General features: G+C 37.9%; 2 protein-coding genes across 2 annotated transcripts; both read left to right on the top strand.

The window, feature by feature from the left end:
• Positions 1 to 5,229: 5,229 nt before the first annotated feature.
• On the top strand, positions 5,230 to 6,542 carry LOC141832399 (putative WRKY transcription factor 14). Its single transcript, XM_074719905.1, has 3 exons — positions 5,230 to 5,756; positions 5,829 to 5,969; positions 6,053 to 6,542. The coding sequence occupies exons 1-3, from the start codon at positions 5,230 to 5,232 to the stop codon at positions 6,540 to 6,542; spliced, it is 1,158 nt and encodes a 385-aa protein (XP_074576006.1).
• Positions 6,543 to 11,387: 4,845 nt separating this feature from the next.
• LOC141831811 (putative pentatricopeptide repeat-containing protein At1g53330) lies at positions 11,388 to 12,158 on the top strand. The gene has a single exon (XM_074719210.1). It carries the CDS (start codon positions 11,388 to 11,390, stop codon positions 12,156 to 12,158), a length of 771 nt encoding a protein of 256 aa, XP_074575311.1.
• Positions 12,159 to 15,213: the final 3,055 nt, after the last annotated feature.

Below are 15,213 nucleotides of genomic sequence, written 5' to 3'. Positions count from 1 at the left end.
TAGTGTACCTTAGTTGTTAGGATTCTAATGTCAGTAGGCAGATCTGTCAAACTGAGATTCTTCAGAGATAACGAGGGAGAGGCCATGATATTATTAGTCAAGTGACTCCACTGTTAGGCCATGATATACATGTGTATGCAATAATCCAGACACTATAGGACAGTTGCATATTCCCTCTTTATTTGACCGATTTGAATGTATAAAAATTAATTCAACTGTACACGTATTGCATTAGTTACGAATCACGGTTATTGTAATATACTAATGATTATTATCTCTGCACATATTATAATAGTTACGATTCATAGTTATTAGAATATACTAATTTGAGTTGAACAACATTTCACTTGTATATATGCTATAATAGTTATGAGTGGCTATTGGTAAGTGTTGACTTGAGTGGCACATGATTTCATTTGTATGTATGTATGTTATAGTAGTTACGATTTATACGTGTTACACATTATAACAACTCTAAAATGGGGTCTGTAAAATTTTAATTTTTTTTTGATAATTTAGGTTTCACCTGACTAAGTCTCCGAGGTGGACAATCTTTCCTTTGGTTCGCTATTCCTATAAGACTGTTTCAATATTGAAATGGGCACTCCACTTGCGAAAATAAACTCTTAATTTTTTTCGCATGTGGATATTTCGATCGAGTCTGTCTAATATAATTTTCTGTCAACTTTGGTGCCAATTCATATCTCAATAGAGGATGGAATTATGATCTCTCATATGTATCTGGAATGCCTTTACCGTGCAAGTGTTGCTTCACGTCGGAATTTAAAATATTCCAAGTGGTAAGCATGGAGACGTGTGTTACCTGAGGTTCTGGATTCGAGTTCTTTTAGCAACATGTATTTGTTGATTGAGGTACTGTTGTGATTCGAGTCATCTTAGCAACATGTATTTGTTGACTGGGATGCTGTTTCGGACAGTAGACTCTTATCAACATAGTGGTACTGTGCATTCAAAAAATCCCTTAGGGAGTTTTCTGATATGAGGTCATTTCGACGGTGGGGCCGATTACTATAAAAAGTTTATCCATTACGATTTTTATCAAAGTGTCTTATTCCAAGTGGTAAACATGGAGACGTGTGTTGCTTGAGGTTCCGAGTTCGAGTTCTCTTAGTGCTCTTATCAACATAGTGGTACTGTGCCTTTAAAAAATTTCTTAAAGGGTTTTCTGATATGGAGCCGTTTCGACGGTGGGGTCGGTCACTATAAAAAGTTTATCCATTACAATTTTTTACAACGTATTTGTAGGAATTTTCCTCCAGGAACACAATCAAAGGATACTGGGTCTGAACTGGTTGTTGCGTACACTTTTCGATTTATCCAGTAGCTAGTGAAAAATTTCTATGAGATCAAATTATCACCCTCACGGATAATGAATGAGTTTTTTTTTTTTTTTAGACTAATTAAGATTTATCATTTTTAAAATATTGGCGCCACCTCACTTCCTATCCTTCCCTCGACCACGTTGCACTTAAACATTCATTTATTTTCTAGGGCAGAGCAAGAGCATTCATCATATAATCTGTCATTAGACTGCACTTGTAATCTCTCTTGACAAAGTCAGTGTCTTTAATTTTCAGAGAAAAAATGTCTCCTTTCCTTACAGATTAAACAAAGGAAGAGTGAAGGAAAGGTGAACACATGATGTAACTGGAACACATTATCTAAGGCCTCAAACAAAAAAAAATGACATTGAAATTCCATTTGTTAAGTTCTTTAATGAGGAAAAGAAAGAAGATAAGATGTGAGATATGGACACAAGGCAATATTTTAAATTGACCAAGCATATTGGGGAGGAACTTCTTCACTTCAATTCAATATGAAATCACAGTTAAGCAACTTGCACTAGTTATTATATAGTAAACAAGCACTTTGCTTGCAGCATCAGATTTTATTATATATCTATTATTTGTTATTAATTATTATCATTTAGAAGATGAACATAATGACTGGGGAATCATGTGCCATATATCCATTAGTTTATTAGATTGATTGGTAGAGTAACATGGTTATTGAATGATAGGAGATCATCTTTAATTCCTTGGAACTCCTTCCAAGATATATAATTTATAAGAAAGAGGCATGACTGGTATTTAAAACAAAGTTTATTTCCCTGGTAACAGTGATCAGTTATGTGCCAGTCCACCTACATTTGAAGAATTCTATTTGTACAAGTTATATATATATATATATATACACACACACGTTGCACACCCATAGTACACGTCTAGTGTGCACGCTTGAGTACGTGACATGTCCGGAAGTGATCCAAGCATCTGGATTGGTTCTTTGTCATCCATGAATAGTATGCACAGGGTGTGCAGGGTATCACATCCATATAGATATAAATAAAGATTCACATGGGGTGCATATTTAAAAGTTAATGATTAAATATTAGGCCGTAGATTGAATGAGTGATTGTGATGACTTGGATTTAATCTTCTACTTTAAAACATCTATAAGATTTGTTGTGATATTGTTGTGACAAGGTTGTATATCTATAGATATATATATTTGAGATTAGGTAGATGATTTTTCTCTGATTTATTTATTGAGTAAATTTGAAGTATAATTTATGTATATTCAAAAGTCGATGTTTAAAATATTATCCTTAATAGAATTCGAAGCTTAATTTTCTTAATTATTTCTCTGATTGCTTTACCACTATATCATATCTATAAGGGTTTGTACGTATTATATTAATCTTATAGATAGGATTGTAAATGAATCAAATATTTATGAGTAAATTTATGTGTGATTTGATAAGAGTTTATTTATGTTCATTCAATATATATAAAGTCAATTAAATGAACTAAGTTTGAACATATATGCATTCAGCTTTGTTAATATTCATGAATAATAATTATGAATTATTTATAAATAATATTTACGAATAAAGTTTGTGAATTATATTTATCTATAAAAGTCTCATCAACATGATAAATAAATTTAAAGAAACTTTCAAAAATGAATAAACAATCTTATATTATTAAACTTAATAACTAATCAAGCAAGTTTAATACTATAAAATTTTTAAATAATTAAATAAGTTTGAACTAAGAGCTCGATGATATCTAAACGAATCAAACAAGTTCAAGTTAAATTTAAATTAAGTTTAAGCTCGTTAAAAAGAAATTAACTTGAACAATTATTTCAACAAGTTGATTCATTTTATATTTGATTTGATTAGACTCCGTTACTTTATTAAATAAATTTGAATATCATAAAATTTTGACTTATATATGACTTAGACGTCTATTCATGCGACTATTAATTTTGGAGGTGGACGACCTTACCCATAGATCGACCACCAGTTAAATCCGAGAAGCTCATGAGTCCTAATATAGTGGTTCAGCATCACGAGTAATTCAAGTACGTTTGATACATCCTATGAGAAAATTAAACCATCGATGCATGGATCTACTGTCCTATTATTTACCATCGCATCAAGCCTTAAGGTGCCAAATCGGGAAGCGCATATAGAAGCAAGCTAATGCATCATTAACCTGTTATTTAAAACAACAAACATAAGTTGGGGATCGAACTGCGGGTCTTAACCGGATTATGGCACCATTGCTCGGGGACTTCCGTACAAGCCCTCCTCATAAAAGCTTAACATGCTATTTAAAACAACAAACATAAGCTTTCTTATTATTATATTTACTAAATAAAAAACTCAATATCTATAAGGTAGTAGCCTGTAATTATTGTGCTAGAATATATATAGAAATTAACAGCAGTAAATACATATGAAAGTAAGGGGAAGGGCGAGTTGATGTAGAAAGCCGTTAACTGCGGCGGCTTGCCGGCCGCCCCCAGCTCATTAACTAATTTAGTGGACATTCTGACAGATTTGTTTACCATAAAAACCAACGGCAAAAAAAGTCAAACGTGCTTAAAAAGATACTTATTTAACTGCTGTAATATATTATTTTAAATTAATTCAACTTTTTAAAAAATATTATATAGACACTGTTGTTATATTAATTTTGTTATTAATTTAATTAAAATTATTTAAACTTTGATAAAAATATTTTTACTTAATTAAAATCACTAATTTAATAGATATTTAACTGTTATAATAATATAACAACAATATAATGGTAACTATATATATAAAAGTGGTGCTATATTTTGTACTATTAGAATAGTTATTTAAATAGCTGCTAAAATAATTTAAAATGATTTTGATCAAATTAAAATATTTTTAATTAAATTTAATTTTTAAAAATTAAATTAATAAAATTATTTTTATATAAAAATAATTTATATATAATATTTTATCAAATTAAATTAAAAAATTAATTTACTTTAATACACTGTTTACCATTACTCTATTACTACTGTAAAAATATATTGAAATAAGAGTATTTTTAGTATGAGAAATATAATAAATCTTCATTTTGATTTGTTAACAATAATTATCTTTCGACAGTTTTAATAATAATTAGAGGTGTTTCTTTTAATGATTATAAAAATTAAGATGCCTTTTTCATTTTTTTTTGTCCTTCAAGTATGATGCGATAAGTAAGAGATATAATATATTTTTTTAAATAATTAAAATTTAAAATACGGTTTGACAACTAATGAGTTAAATTGTCACGTCAAAAATTATCTTACTTTTTAAATTTATTTGATGATAAATACAATATGAAATCGGATGGGCTATTTGACTGATCAATTATATTTCTTTAGACTTTAATAAAGTAAAATTTAACACTTCAAGGATTTCACATGATCAGATTCATGACCATTTATAAAAAGATAAATTGAAAAATTACAGTTGATCACGATGAAGGAAGACATTATCTCGACTTCTAGATTTGATCTGGATCACTTCAGCAAATTTACTCCGTTGTAATCAACTTAATTATGCACCGAAAATAATTATTTCTTTTAGACAAATTAGAGGCTAATGGCTGTATAATTCCCCTGGTTATTAATGAGTTTTTCCAATTGAACCAATCAAAAATTGCCCAATCAATAATTTTCCATTGATTTAATTGAATGATTCTCTAGTTTTAAGCAATTAATTAGAGAATCTATCCATTCCTATCATCATCTTCCTCTTCCTCTCCCTCTTCCTCCTCCTCCCATGAGGAGCATGGGAGTAGCCTTTCAGTGCATGGAAGGATGCAACCTCGTCTCCTACCTCTGCTCCATCTTTTTCTGATCTCTTTGGGCGGCGCTGGAGAGAAATAGAGCTGAGAAATGTGTGACTACTTCCTGCAAAGGATGGACGACGACCACGGCGGTTACCTTGCGGACATCGTCCGCACCGGCGGCCATTTCCCGAGCGACGGCGACCTCGAGCCCCTCCTCGACGACGCCAGTTGGCAGCTCGACGATCACCTTCTCTCCGGCTCCGCCAACGGCGCCGACTTCGGCGACCCCTTCGCCGTCGTCGACCTCCAAGACCCGCTGGTGAACCCCTTCTCCCACTACGGAGGCGCCGACCGCGACGGCGAAGACGGAACGCCCCAGCTTCTACCGCCGCCACTGCTGAAGGCTGCGGAGCAGGATCTCGTCAAGGCAAGCACTGCTACTGGTACTAGCAGCATCTTACCGAAGGTGCACCAGATCTCGCCGCTGCTGATCGGTCCGGCGCCGGCAGCGGCTGAGGAGATGATGATGATGAAAGCAATCAGCGCCGGCTGTCCGATGGCCGGTGGCGCAGGGGATCACTACGGACGGGTGCAGATCTCGCCTCACATGGCTACTCCGGGGATCAAACGAAGGTATACTCTCAGAATTCAACAGATAATCCCTGCACTTGTTCATGGCAATATAATTACCATTTATATCTTCAGAAAAAGCCAAGCGAGGAAGGTGGTGTACATTCCTGCACCGGCGGCGGCCAGCAACAGGCCGAGCGGGGAGGTTGTTCCATCGGATCGATGGGCATGGCGGAAGTACGGCCAGAAACCGATCAAGGGTTCCCCTTATCCAAGGCAATTAATATATCAACTGCAATTGATCTGATCGATTTGCTTTTCTGATCCGTAATCTGTTCGTCATTCCACGCATGAAGCAGGGGCTACTACAGATGCAGCAGCTCCAAAGGCTGCTCCGCCCGGAAACAGGTGGAGCGCAGCCGAACCGACCCTAACATGCTGGTCATCACCTACACCTCCGAGCACAACCACCCCTGGCCCACCCAGCGCAACGCCCTCGCCGGTTCCGTCCGCTCCCACTCTTCCAAATCCGCCACCAGCAGTACGAAGCCGACGCCCTCCGCCACCGGCGCCGACGATCCAATTAGCCCCGACGGGGAACCGCTGCCGGACTCCGCCACCTCGCCCTTAGTCAACGAGGAATCCCCCGGGACTGCCAGCGGCCCTCAGTACTACAGGCCGATGATTCCCGAAGCCGACCAGCCCGACGACTTCTTCTCCGACCTTGCCGAGCTCGAGTCCGATCCGATGAGTCTCATCTTCTCCAAAGGGTTCGCGGACGGTAAAGCCGACGAGGTTGCGGTGGATCCCTTGCTCACCATGTTCGACTGGCCTGAGAGCTCGTCGTGAAGCCGCAGCCAAACTGGGAGAGGTTTATAACAAGACCTCGGAGCATGGAAAACAGCTTAATTGCATTGTTTGTCATGTCCGCTACTCCAAATTGATTCAGTTCTTGTTCAAGGTCTAGCTATAAACCTTCTTAATTTGGATTCACAAAGTTGTTGCTGTTTCGTTTAAATGAATGGAAGCATGCGAGAGGGTTTGAGACCTTCGACTTTCTAGGGTTGGACGATGGGACAGAAAGCTGATGAGTAATAGAAACTTTCAAACAGCTGTAGGAGTAGTTTGCCATTCTTTTTAATCACAATATCTCAAATCATTAACACAATTGTAGTAAAAAATAGAATTCATCATTCTAGAACTATTTCACAGGGTCGATTTTACGATCAGAGTTAAATTGAGAAATTATAATTTCAAATCATTAATACAAGAATTATAACAAATGAGAAATCATCGCCTTCAGTGCACCAACCCACTCATGAGCTCCAACATGGTGCAACTATAGACTTGGTTCCATCCATTGTTCCAAATTCATTCTCCTTTTCTCTCGACAATTGTAGGACTATATAAAACTTTCAAATACCGCCAAAAGTTCATCTTGTTTAGTGCTTTAAATTCAAGTTCACTTGTATACACTTAAATGCACCGACTCTTGGATAAAAATTAAAAGGACATCTATTTTTTATTGGAATAGTCAAAGAAGCACTTTTTTTATTTACTATCAAAAGGGTGTCCTATCTGTTGGGATATAATATATGAAAGTCCTACATTAAAAATACATAAAAAAAATCATGAGTTTATAAGATGGAAGATATCTCCATTAGTATAAGGCCTTTTGGGTTAAGTCCAAAAATAAAATCATAAGGGCTTAGGCTTAAAGTGAACGTATAATATCATATCATTGTGGAGATATTTTAATTCCATAAGTACTAGCAAGTGGTATCAGAGTCATATCATTGTAGAGCCATGTGGGGGCTCCTAGTAACAGGTATTTTATCATTGATCATTTTATAATGATAGAAATTATCTTTGATTTTTAACTTTGTTTGGGGGGAGGGTTGTTGGGATACAATCAAAATATTATTGTGGAGATATTTTGATTCCGTCGGTAATAACATTCTATCTTGTCACTATTCATTTTATTTTCTGAACTGTAGCAGCTAAAGAATTAAAGCTACGTACGTACTACAACATAATATTTTGATTCCATTGGTACTAACAAGTAGAGATATCCTATGGGCAATATTGAACGAGAGAATTTTAATAAATAAACAAGAAACGCACACTATTTTGATGTTTGCCCATGATTCTCTTGGCTCCATTGTTTAAGTCACTTCGAGATGGAAAGCAAGGCCACATGCTCATTGATTGGTCTCCATCGATTAATGGAAGATACGAGCCATGGTGATGAGTGAAACATTATGCACATGGCAACTCCTGTAGCCATTATTCTCATGCTGAGAAATGAAGGTTCTACAGTTTGACATTTGGTACCCTACAAACTATGGTCAACAAGATACATACAAAAGACAATAAGGTGCTAACCTAGCTCCCTAAACCAAAAGTATCTTTCAGAAGAGTCAACAAAAAGATTAAACAAATTTTGTGTTAAAGAATAATTATCAGAATTAAGAAAAAAAATCCCACTTAGCTGTCAATTAATTATTATTATGACTCCATCATGGTTTCTTTGTGTGATCCAAAGGTACTCGAGATCAATATTTATATAGTTGAAGGCTAAATGACAAATGAAGCATATTAATATATTAGTGACTTAGCTGTTGAGAGAATCAAAATAAATTTGCGTGAAGTGCAATATATAATAGTTAATTTAAGAAGCAATATTATTTTATTTACAAAATCTTTTTAAACTATCTATGCAAACACATACTTCTATCACCAACCCATAGGAAAATAATATGAATTCTCATTTTAAATTCTTTAATTTTATTGTGGTATTAGAGCCACCCTTCTTTTTTTCGACATATTCCCACATATACTTGTTAATGTCTTGAAATTAAACGATGTACATGGAATAATAACCTTCGGCATTTGTTTATGTCCATAATATCTAAACCATATTTGGCATCTATAAAAATATCTAAATCGCCATGAAATCTCCTAAACTTTAGTTTCATCAATTAAGAAGTTGTAGAAAATTGACTTATCTCTTTCCTCAAGTGTACTATTTCAATGATTTACATTATTCTTATTTACATACATGAATATGAAAAATGATACAAAAGGTATTCACGATTTATTAAATTGCTCAAGACATTATTAATTTGTTGCTCATGATATAACTAAAACACATATTTCATTTATGCATGGTTGCATTCTATCTCATAATAAACATATAGAAAAACTATTTTAATGTGCTAAGATGAATATGCATTTTACTGTTTACCCGTGAATGATGATTTATTCTAGTTGAGGTTGATTATGCATGATTGGATATAGATTTTACTTGTTGAATTGAGCATCATAACATATACATGATAGAAGTAAGTGTGTCGATTATTGTTATTGTTGTTGGATTTACTTGACACTGTATGATAGTAGCATGAGAGTGAGAGCAATTGTTGTACTAAGTTGGATGCAACCAAGACTAGCTAGATAGCTCTCTTGCGATATCTTGCCCGCTCCCCTCTTGATTAGTAGTGGTTTGTTGTTAGAGCGTGTGCATTTATCCTGTTGTGCACCCCAATTCACTACACTGGGTGGGTGTTTGGAGTGGCTAGTGCAGACAGTGACCATGCATAACATATGTACATGCATTTGTTAGTAGTTGTGTACTGCGTTTATGATTGTTGCACTTGTTGTTATATGATTATTGCGTTGGATGCATAATTCTTGTTTTGTATATTACCTGTTAGTTGTTCGTTGAATATTGACCTTGTTCATTATGTACCGTATGATATCCTATTATCCTATATATATAACCACCCAGACCCTGGGGTTTTCCTTTCTTCTCCCCAGGTAGCAGATGAGGACGTTGTTTGGAGCTTGGAGGTCTGCCAATCTGTCCTATCATCTCACAGTAGGAGTATTCTGTTGAATATGTCATATATTTTTGTTGGACGGTATTGGTTGTTGGATTCAGATTTATTTGAGTATCTGTAGTTTGCCTTATGTTTAAGTTGTATGGATTTGGATCTTGTGATGATTCCGCTGCGTTTTTTCTGGTTTTGGTAGACTTGTAGAGTTTAACGTTGTTTTGTTGTAATGTTTTTCAATTTATACATGTTGTTAAGTGGATATGCATGTGTTGGATTGGTGAGTGGTCGTATGACCACATTTCATGTAGTTAGTAGTTAAAATTCATATAATGTATTGTTGATTGGCCGTGTGGGTTTCATGTATTCAGGAAAGTTGAATTGTTACAAGGGAGATGTTATCAAAATTTTTTGGACGGCTGTCTCCCGGGACGTGACAATGATGACTTTTGGTGAACAAAGGAAATTCTTCTCTACGGATTTCTCTTTTTTTTAGCACTTTCTTTCTTTCGTTAGTCTTCAATCTTGGATTGGAATTGACTTGAGCGTCGGAGTAGTCACACCCGGTAAAGCCGATCAACTCTAACCTGCTTTGTTTCTTAGATCACCAAATCTTGTACCTTCTAGTCTTCTAGAGGCAGTCGTATAGCTTGGAGAGAGGAGGAGCTTGAGTGAACGAAAAGGACACTGTCACCGACCTTCAAATTGGACTTCCTAGAAGCGAGCGAGATCTGGAACACATCTAAAAATGAGATGAAGGCAAGTTGTATGGCGTAGTAGTCGTCGTTCATCATAAGTGGTGTGATGGTCGACTCTTCAGGGATCGTGTTGTTGTCGCGTCCCAAGTAAAGCATGTTGGTGAGTCCTCTAGAGGACTCCGCTGTCTTTTTTTTTTTACTTTTCATTGTGCATTAACATCTTATAGATAAGTATAGATCGGAGCTCCGCTGTCTGGAAACGTGTAAACGACGGACGTCCTTGTTTCTGAAACATTGGGAAACGTTTCCATCCGTGGAAACTTCAACCTCGTGGCGACCTTATCGTCCTCTTACCGTGGCGACGAGGAGGGGACAACGAGGCAAGTGCGCACCTCCCTGACCACGCTGGCGAGCATCTCCGAGCTCCTCCGCCAGCTTGGGGCGTCGGTGTCCCGCGGCAGCGACCAAAGGAGCGGCGACAGCTGTGGGGTGGAGGAAAAGTAAGGAAGGGAAGAAGAGAAGAGAGGATGGCGTCGACAAGTGTGGGCGGAGGCGGCAGAAGATGAGGAAGAGGAGAAGAGGAAGCAGAGATGGGGTCGGCAAAACAGGGGAGGCTAGCTGCGAGAATCGAGCGAATATTTATGTTACGGTAGCTTTTATTAATTCCTTAATGGGTTTGAGTTTAAACCGTTAAGCCATTAATCCATCCACTAGCCAATTAAACCCACTAAACCTCCTAACCCTAAATGAATTAGAATTTGATTGATCAAATCCCATCTACATTAGGTTTATTTAATTAACCCCTCCTAAATTAAAGTTAAGGTTATTTAACTTTAGGTCTTCGATATTGTAGGTCTTCGACGTTTCCAAAAATTGAAAACTTCAACTATTGTCGTTTCCCGTTTCCGTTTCCGCGTTTATCATTTTCTGTCTCCAAGTTTCCAGACAGCATAGGATCGGAGTGGATTAAATTGTAAAGTTAATTAGTATCATTAAAAAGAGAGAGAGAGAAAGAGAGAAAGCAAATTATATTCAATCAAGCTAATCCTAGATGTCAATTAAATTGTCTAAGTAAAAGGTTAGCGAAGAAAATATATCGTCGCTAAATACCTGAATTAAAGAAATTCTTCATTGATTTATGACTACAAATATAAATAGGAATGCTCCGGCGACGGCCGTCCAGTTTCAAGCATCGCTGGGGACCGCGGAAGCCTTCTCCCACGCGTACGCCGATCCCTCTCCTCGAGGAGCTCAAGTCCACCGCTGACCCCGCCGCCGCCCTCCGCCTCCTTCAGCACTCTGACCCCGACCTGCTCACCTACCCCGTCTGCTCCTCCCTCCTCTACCGCCTCGTCCCGGAGATCGACTCCCTCCTCGCCCTCCTCCGCGCTCACCGCGTCCCCTGCAAGGAAGCCGCCTTCAACTCCCTCATCCGCCGCTTCGGTAGCGATGGTCTCCCTGATCGCGCCGTCGTCGATCTCTTCCACGCCCTCCGTTCCTTCGAGTTTTCCACCTCCGCCCCCTCCGTCCAGTCCCTCAACTCCGCCCTCGTCGGCCTCGTCGAGAATCGCCGGTTCGAACAGGCGAGAGCTCTGCTCGCGCAGTCCGCCGCGGCATTCAGCCTCCGCCCCAACGCCGTCTCCTACAACATCCTCATACAAGGCTGCTGCGAGGCCGAGGGATTGTCCAGCGCGCGGCTCCTGTTCGACGAAATGCTCCAGAAGGGGATCCGCCCCACCGTGGTCACCTACAACGTCCTCATCGGGCATTCCGCCAAAAACGGCGACTTGGGAACCGGCGCGAGGTTGAAGGAGGAGATGGTGCGGAGAGGAATCCAGCCCAACGCCATCGCCTTCAACAGGGAAGTCACTTCTCACGTTCAGCAGAGCCTTCCTCTCCTTCTCTATGCACAGTTGCAAAGATCCAGATAGAAATGAGAGAGAAATCCAGAAGAGGTAAAGAAGAAGCTGGAGTGTAGCAGCAGTAGTAGCCATGAGATGAGAGAAATGTTAAGTTGCACAAAGAGTAGTTCTTCAAAGGCAGATCAATAAGAAAATAGATGATCCATGGAAGTCACCATTAGGATTCATTTCTTGCCTAATTGACTGAATAGACTTGAAAATAAAAATCTAATGATCCATTTAATTCACGATAGTGATATATATCATTCTAAGTCTTCTTTTTTTCAAAAGAAAAATAATCAGTGAAGAAATTCCTATAATTGTACCGACTAGCAACATTTTCTCCCTTATATAATTTAGATAAATTAATAGGAAATATTATATGATCCATAGAAGCTACCATCAGAATTAATTTCTTGTTAGGCTATCTCTATTGACTTGGAATAGACTTGAAAAATAACAATCTACGATAGTGATATATATATATATCATCATTCTAAGTTTCTTCTTTCAAAATAAAGAAAATTGATAAAGAAATTCATACCAAAATATATAGAGATCATTGTATAGAGTCTAATATAAACTTTAGCAACATTTTCTCCCTCTCTCCTTTATATAATTTAGTTTTAGGAATTTAATTTGTTCGTCGCCAAATTAGCAACGAATAAGAAATTCGTCGCCAAATTGGCGACGAATTTGGCAACGAATAAGGTTTTCGTTGCAAAACTTCACTAAAATCTGAATTTCCCTTTTCTCTTCCCCCACGCGAACTTGGCGACGAATACACTATTCGTCGCCAATTTGGCGACGAATTTAATCGTTCGTCGCCAAATTCGGCGACGACTTTGGCAACGAATAAGGTTTTCGTCGCAAAACTTAACCCTAGATCCGAACTTTTCTTTTCTTCTCTCACACGAACTTGGCGACGAATGCCCGATTCATCGCCAATTTGGCGACAAATGCCCGATTCATCGCCAATTTGGCGACGAATTTTATTGTTCGTCGCCAATTTGGCGACGAATATGATTATTCGTCGCCAATTTGGCGACGAATTTGGCGACGAAGTTGGTTTCGTCGCAAAAAACTTACTAAATCCCTAACTCCGAACTTTTCTTTTCTTCTCCCACGCGATCGAAGTTTCTGCCGCAGCGAAGTTTCTGCCGCAGCTCTCGCCGAAACTCCTCTCCCTCTCGGATCTCTCTCACTCGCCGGATCTCTCTCCCTCGCCGGAGCTCTCCCTCGCCGGATCTCTCCCTCGCCGAAGCTCTCCCTCGCCGGATCTCTCCCTCGCCGAAGCTCTCCCTCGCCGGATTTCTGGCCGAGTTCTCTCCGAAATCTTTCCTCCTCATATGGTAAGCTTCCTCCTTCCTTTTTATTTTTTTTTTCCTATGTTTTTCACCGCCGGCACTGCTGGAGAGACATCGTCGGACGTCGGGCGGCGTCGGGCGGCGCTGCCTGGCCCTAGGCGGCGTCGGGCGTCCTTTGTCTGTGATCTCATAGGGGAGAGAAGATGATGCCACAGCAGTCTTGTTGTAAGGATGGAAACTTGCCACAGGAGCAGCAGCGTTTGGACAGCTGAAGGGATATAACACGGTGAGAGCCGACCCCAACCCTCCCCTTTTTTGCTTTGACATTTTCCATTCATTTTCGACTTTTCATCTCCACAAAAACAAAATAACTCTCCTTATGACATTGTATTTTAAAAATTGTGATCTGGAGGCTTTGCTCTTATTTGTCCTTTCAAAGGAGATGATAAGGTAAACTTCTATAAACAATAATACATCCTGATCGTATGTAAGCTAATGAGAGAGCAAATTATCAATAATAACTTAATGAAGATGAAACTTCCAAATTCTTGAACGGCACTTTATTAGATTAAGCAAACCATGAGCTTTTAGTGCTCAAAAGTTCTTTCGAGAATTTTAAATATAGCCCTCAACTTATATCTTATGGTTAACTTGTAACTTAACCCCTCAACTTCATTAAGCTCCTGCCCGAATTTCCATTGTAAAATCCCAATCCAAGTAACACACTCCATCGATCGAAACCTACATCTCTCGAAGACCATTGAGCTCCAGCGTAACAATCTGATTTAAGCTACACTTGATGCACATGCATATCAAAACACAAGTGCTAATAAATATAAAAAGTACTTTGTTCCCCTCAGGCTAAGCTCCCCTCCATCTGGGTTAACCGCTCGCGAGTTGAGCTATCATTGAGGTGACCATTTACTCCAACTTAAACTTCTACATTTCTATGCCTTTTTCACACATCAAAAATTACCAAAACAATAATATGGGATAAAAGACTTGTTTGTCATAAGATATTTCAATCGAGCATGGTGATCAATACAAATAAGCAATCAAAGCATAGAATCATGCATTATCATTTTTCATGGCTCGTCTCCCATTTACAAACATAATCATGATAACGTACAAATCTTCATTCAATCCGAGAATTAGTAAGAAATACTTCTAAGCGTGGTCATGCCATCAAAATGTAACTATATTAACATCACGGGGAGCTTCACCCCTTTCTCATAATTTATATGATTTATCTAATAGAGGAATAAGATCTGTGTAGACAATACCAAAAAGTAGGAGCTAAACATCATTCAATGGTGCTGGTGATGATACATTCATGTATGGTACATTGGTATGGAGAGAGGAATACTTAAGACTAGAGGTAAGTAGTACAAACTTTGTCTGAAGTCCTTTTTTATTTTTTGTTCTTATTATTAGTTTAAATTGGTAAATTTTGATTAGGAGGTCCAATACTTGTTAGAGATTATTCAATACAAAGCTTTTTTTGTATTATATCATGTTTTAGAGAGCTACATTCTTTACCAAATCTGGCATCATATAGGTGATAGTCAAAATCATTCATTTTAGTAGAGAATAATTTTTAAAGTGTATTTTATTTAACATAAAATATTTCCTAAAATATATTTTATATATTTCCTAAAGTGTCTTTACATATTTAGTTTATAGGTTTAAGTTTTAATTTTAAAAATGATACTTTCTCTTTATCATGTTTTCTTATGCAGGAGAAAAAAAGATATTGATGGAGAAAGAAGCAGAGTCTC

Source organism: Curcuma longa, chromosome 7 (genome assembly GCF_044706935.1).
Source record: "Curcuma longa cultivar G26 ecotype Majalengka, Jawa Barat chromosome 7, ITB_CL_G26_1.1, whole genome shotgun sequence".
In the NCBI taxonomy this organism is placed as follows: Eukaryota; Viridiplantae; Streptophyta; class Magnoliopsida; order Zingiberales; family Zingiberaceae; genus Curcuma; species Curcuma longa.
This window is presented reverse-complemented; position numbering and strand designations above follow the sequence as displayed.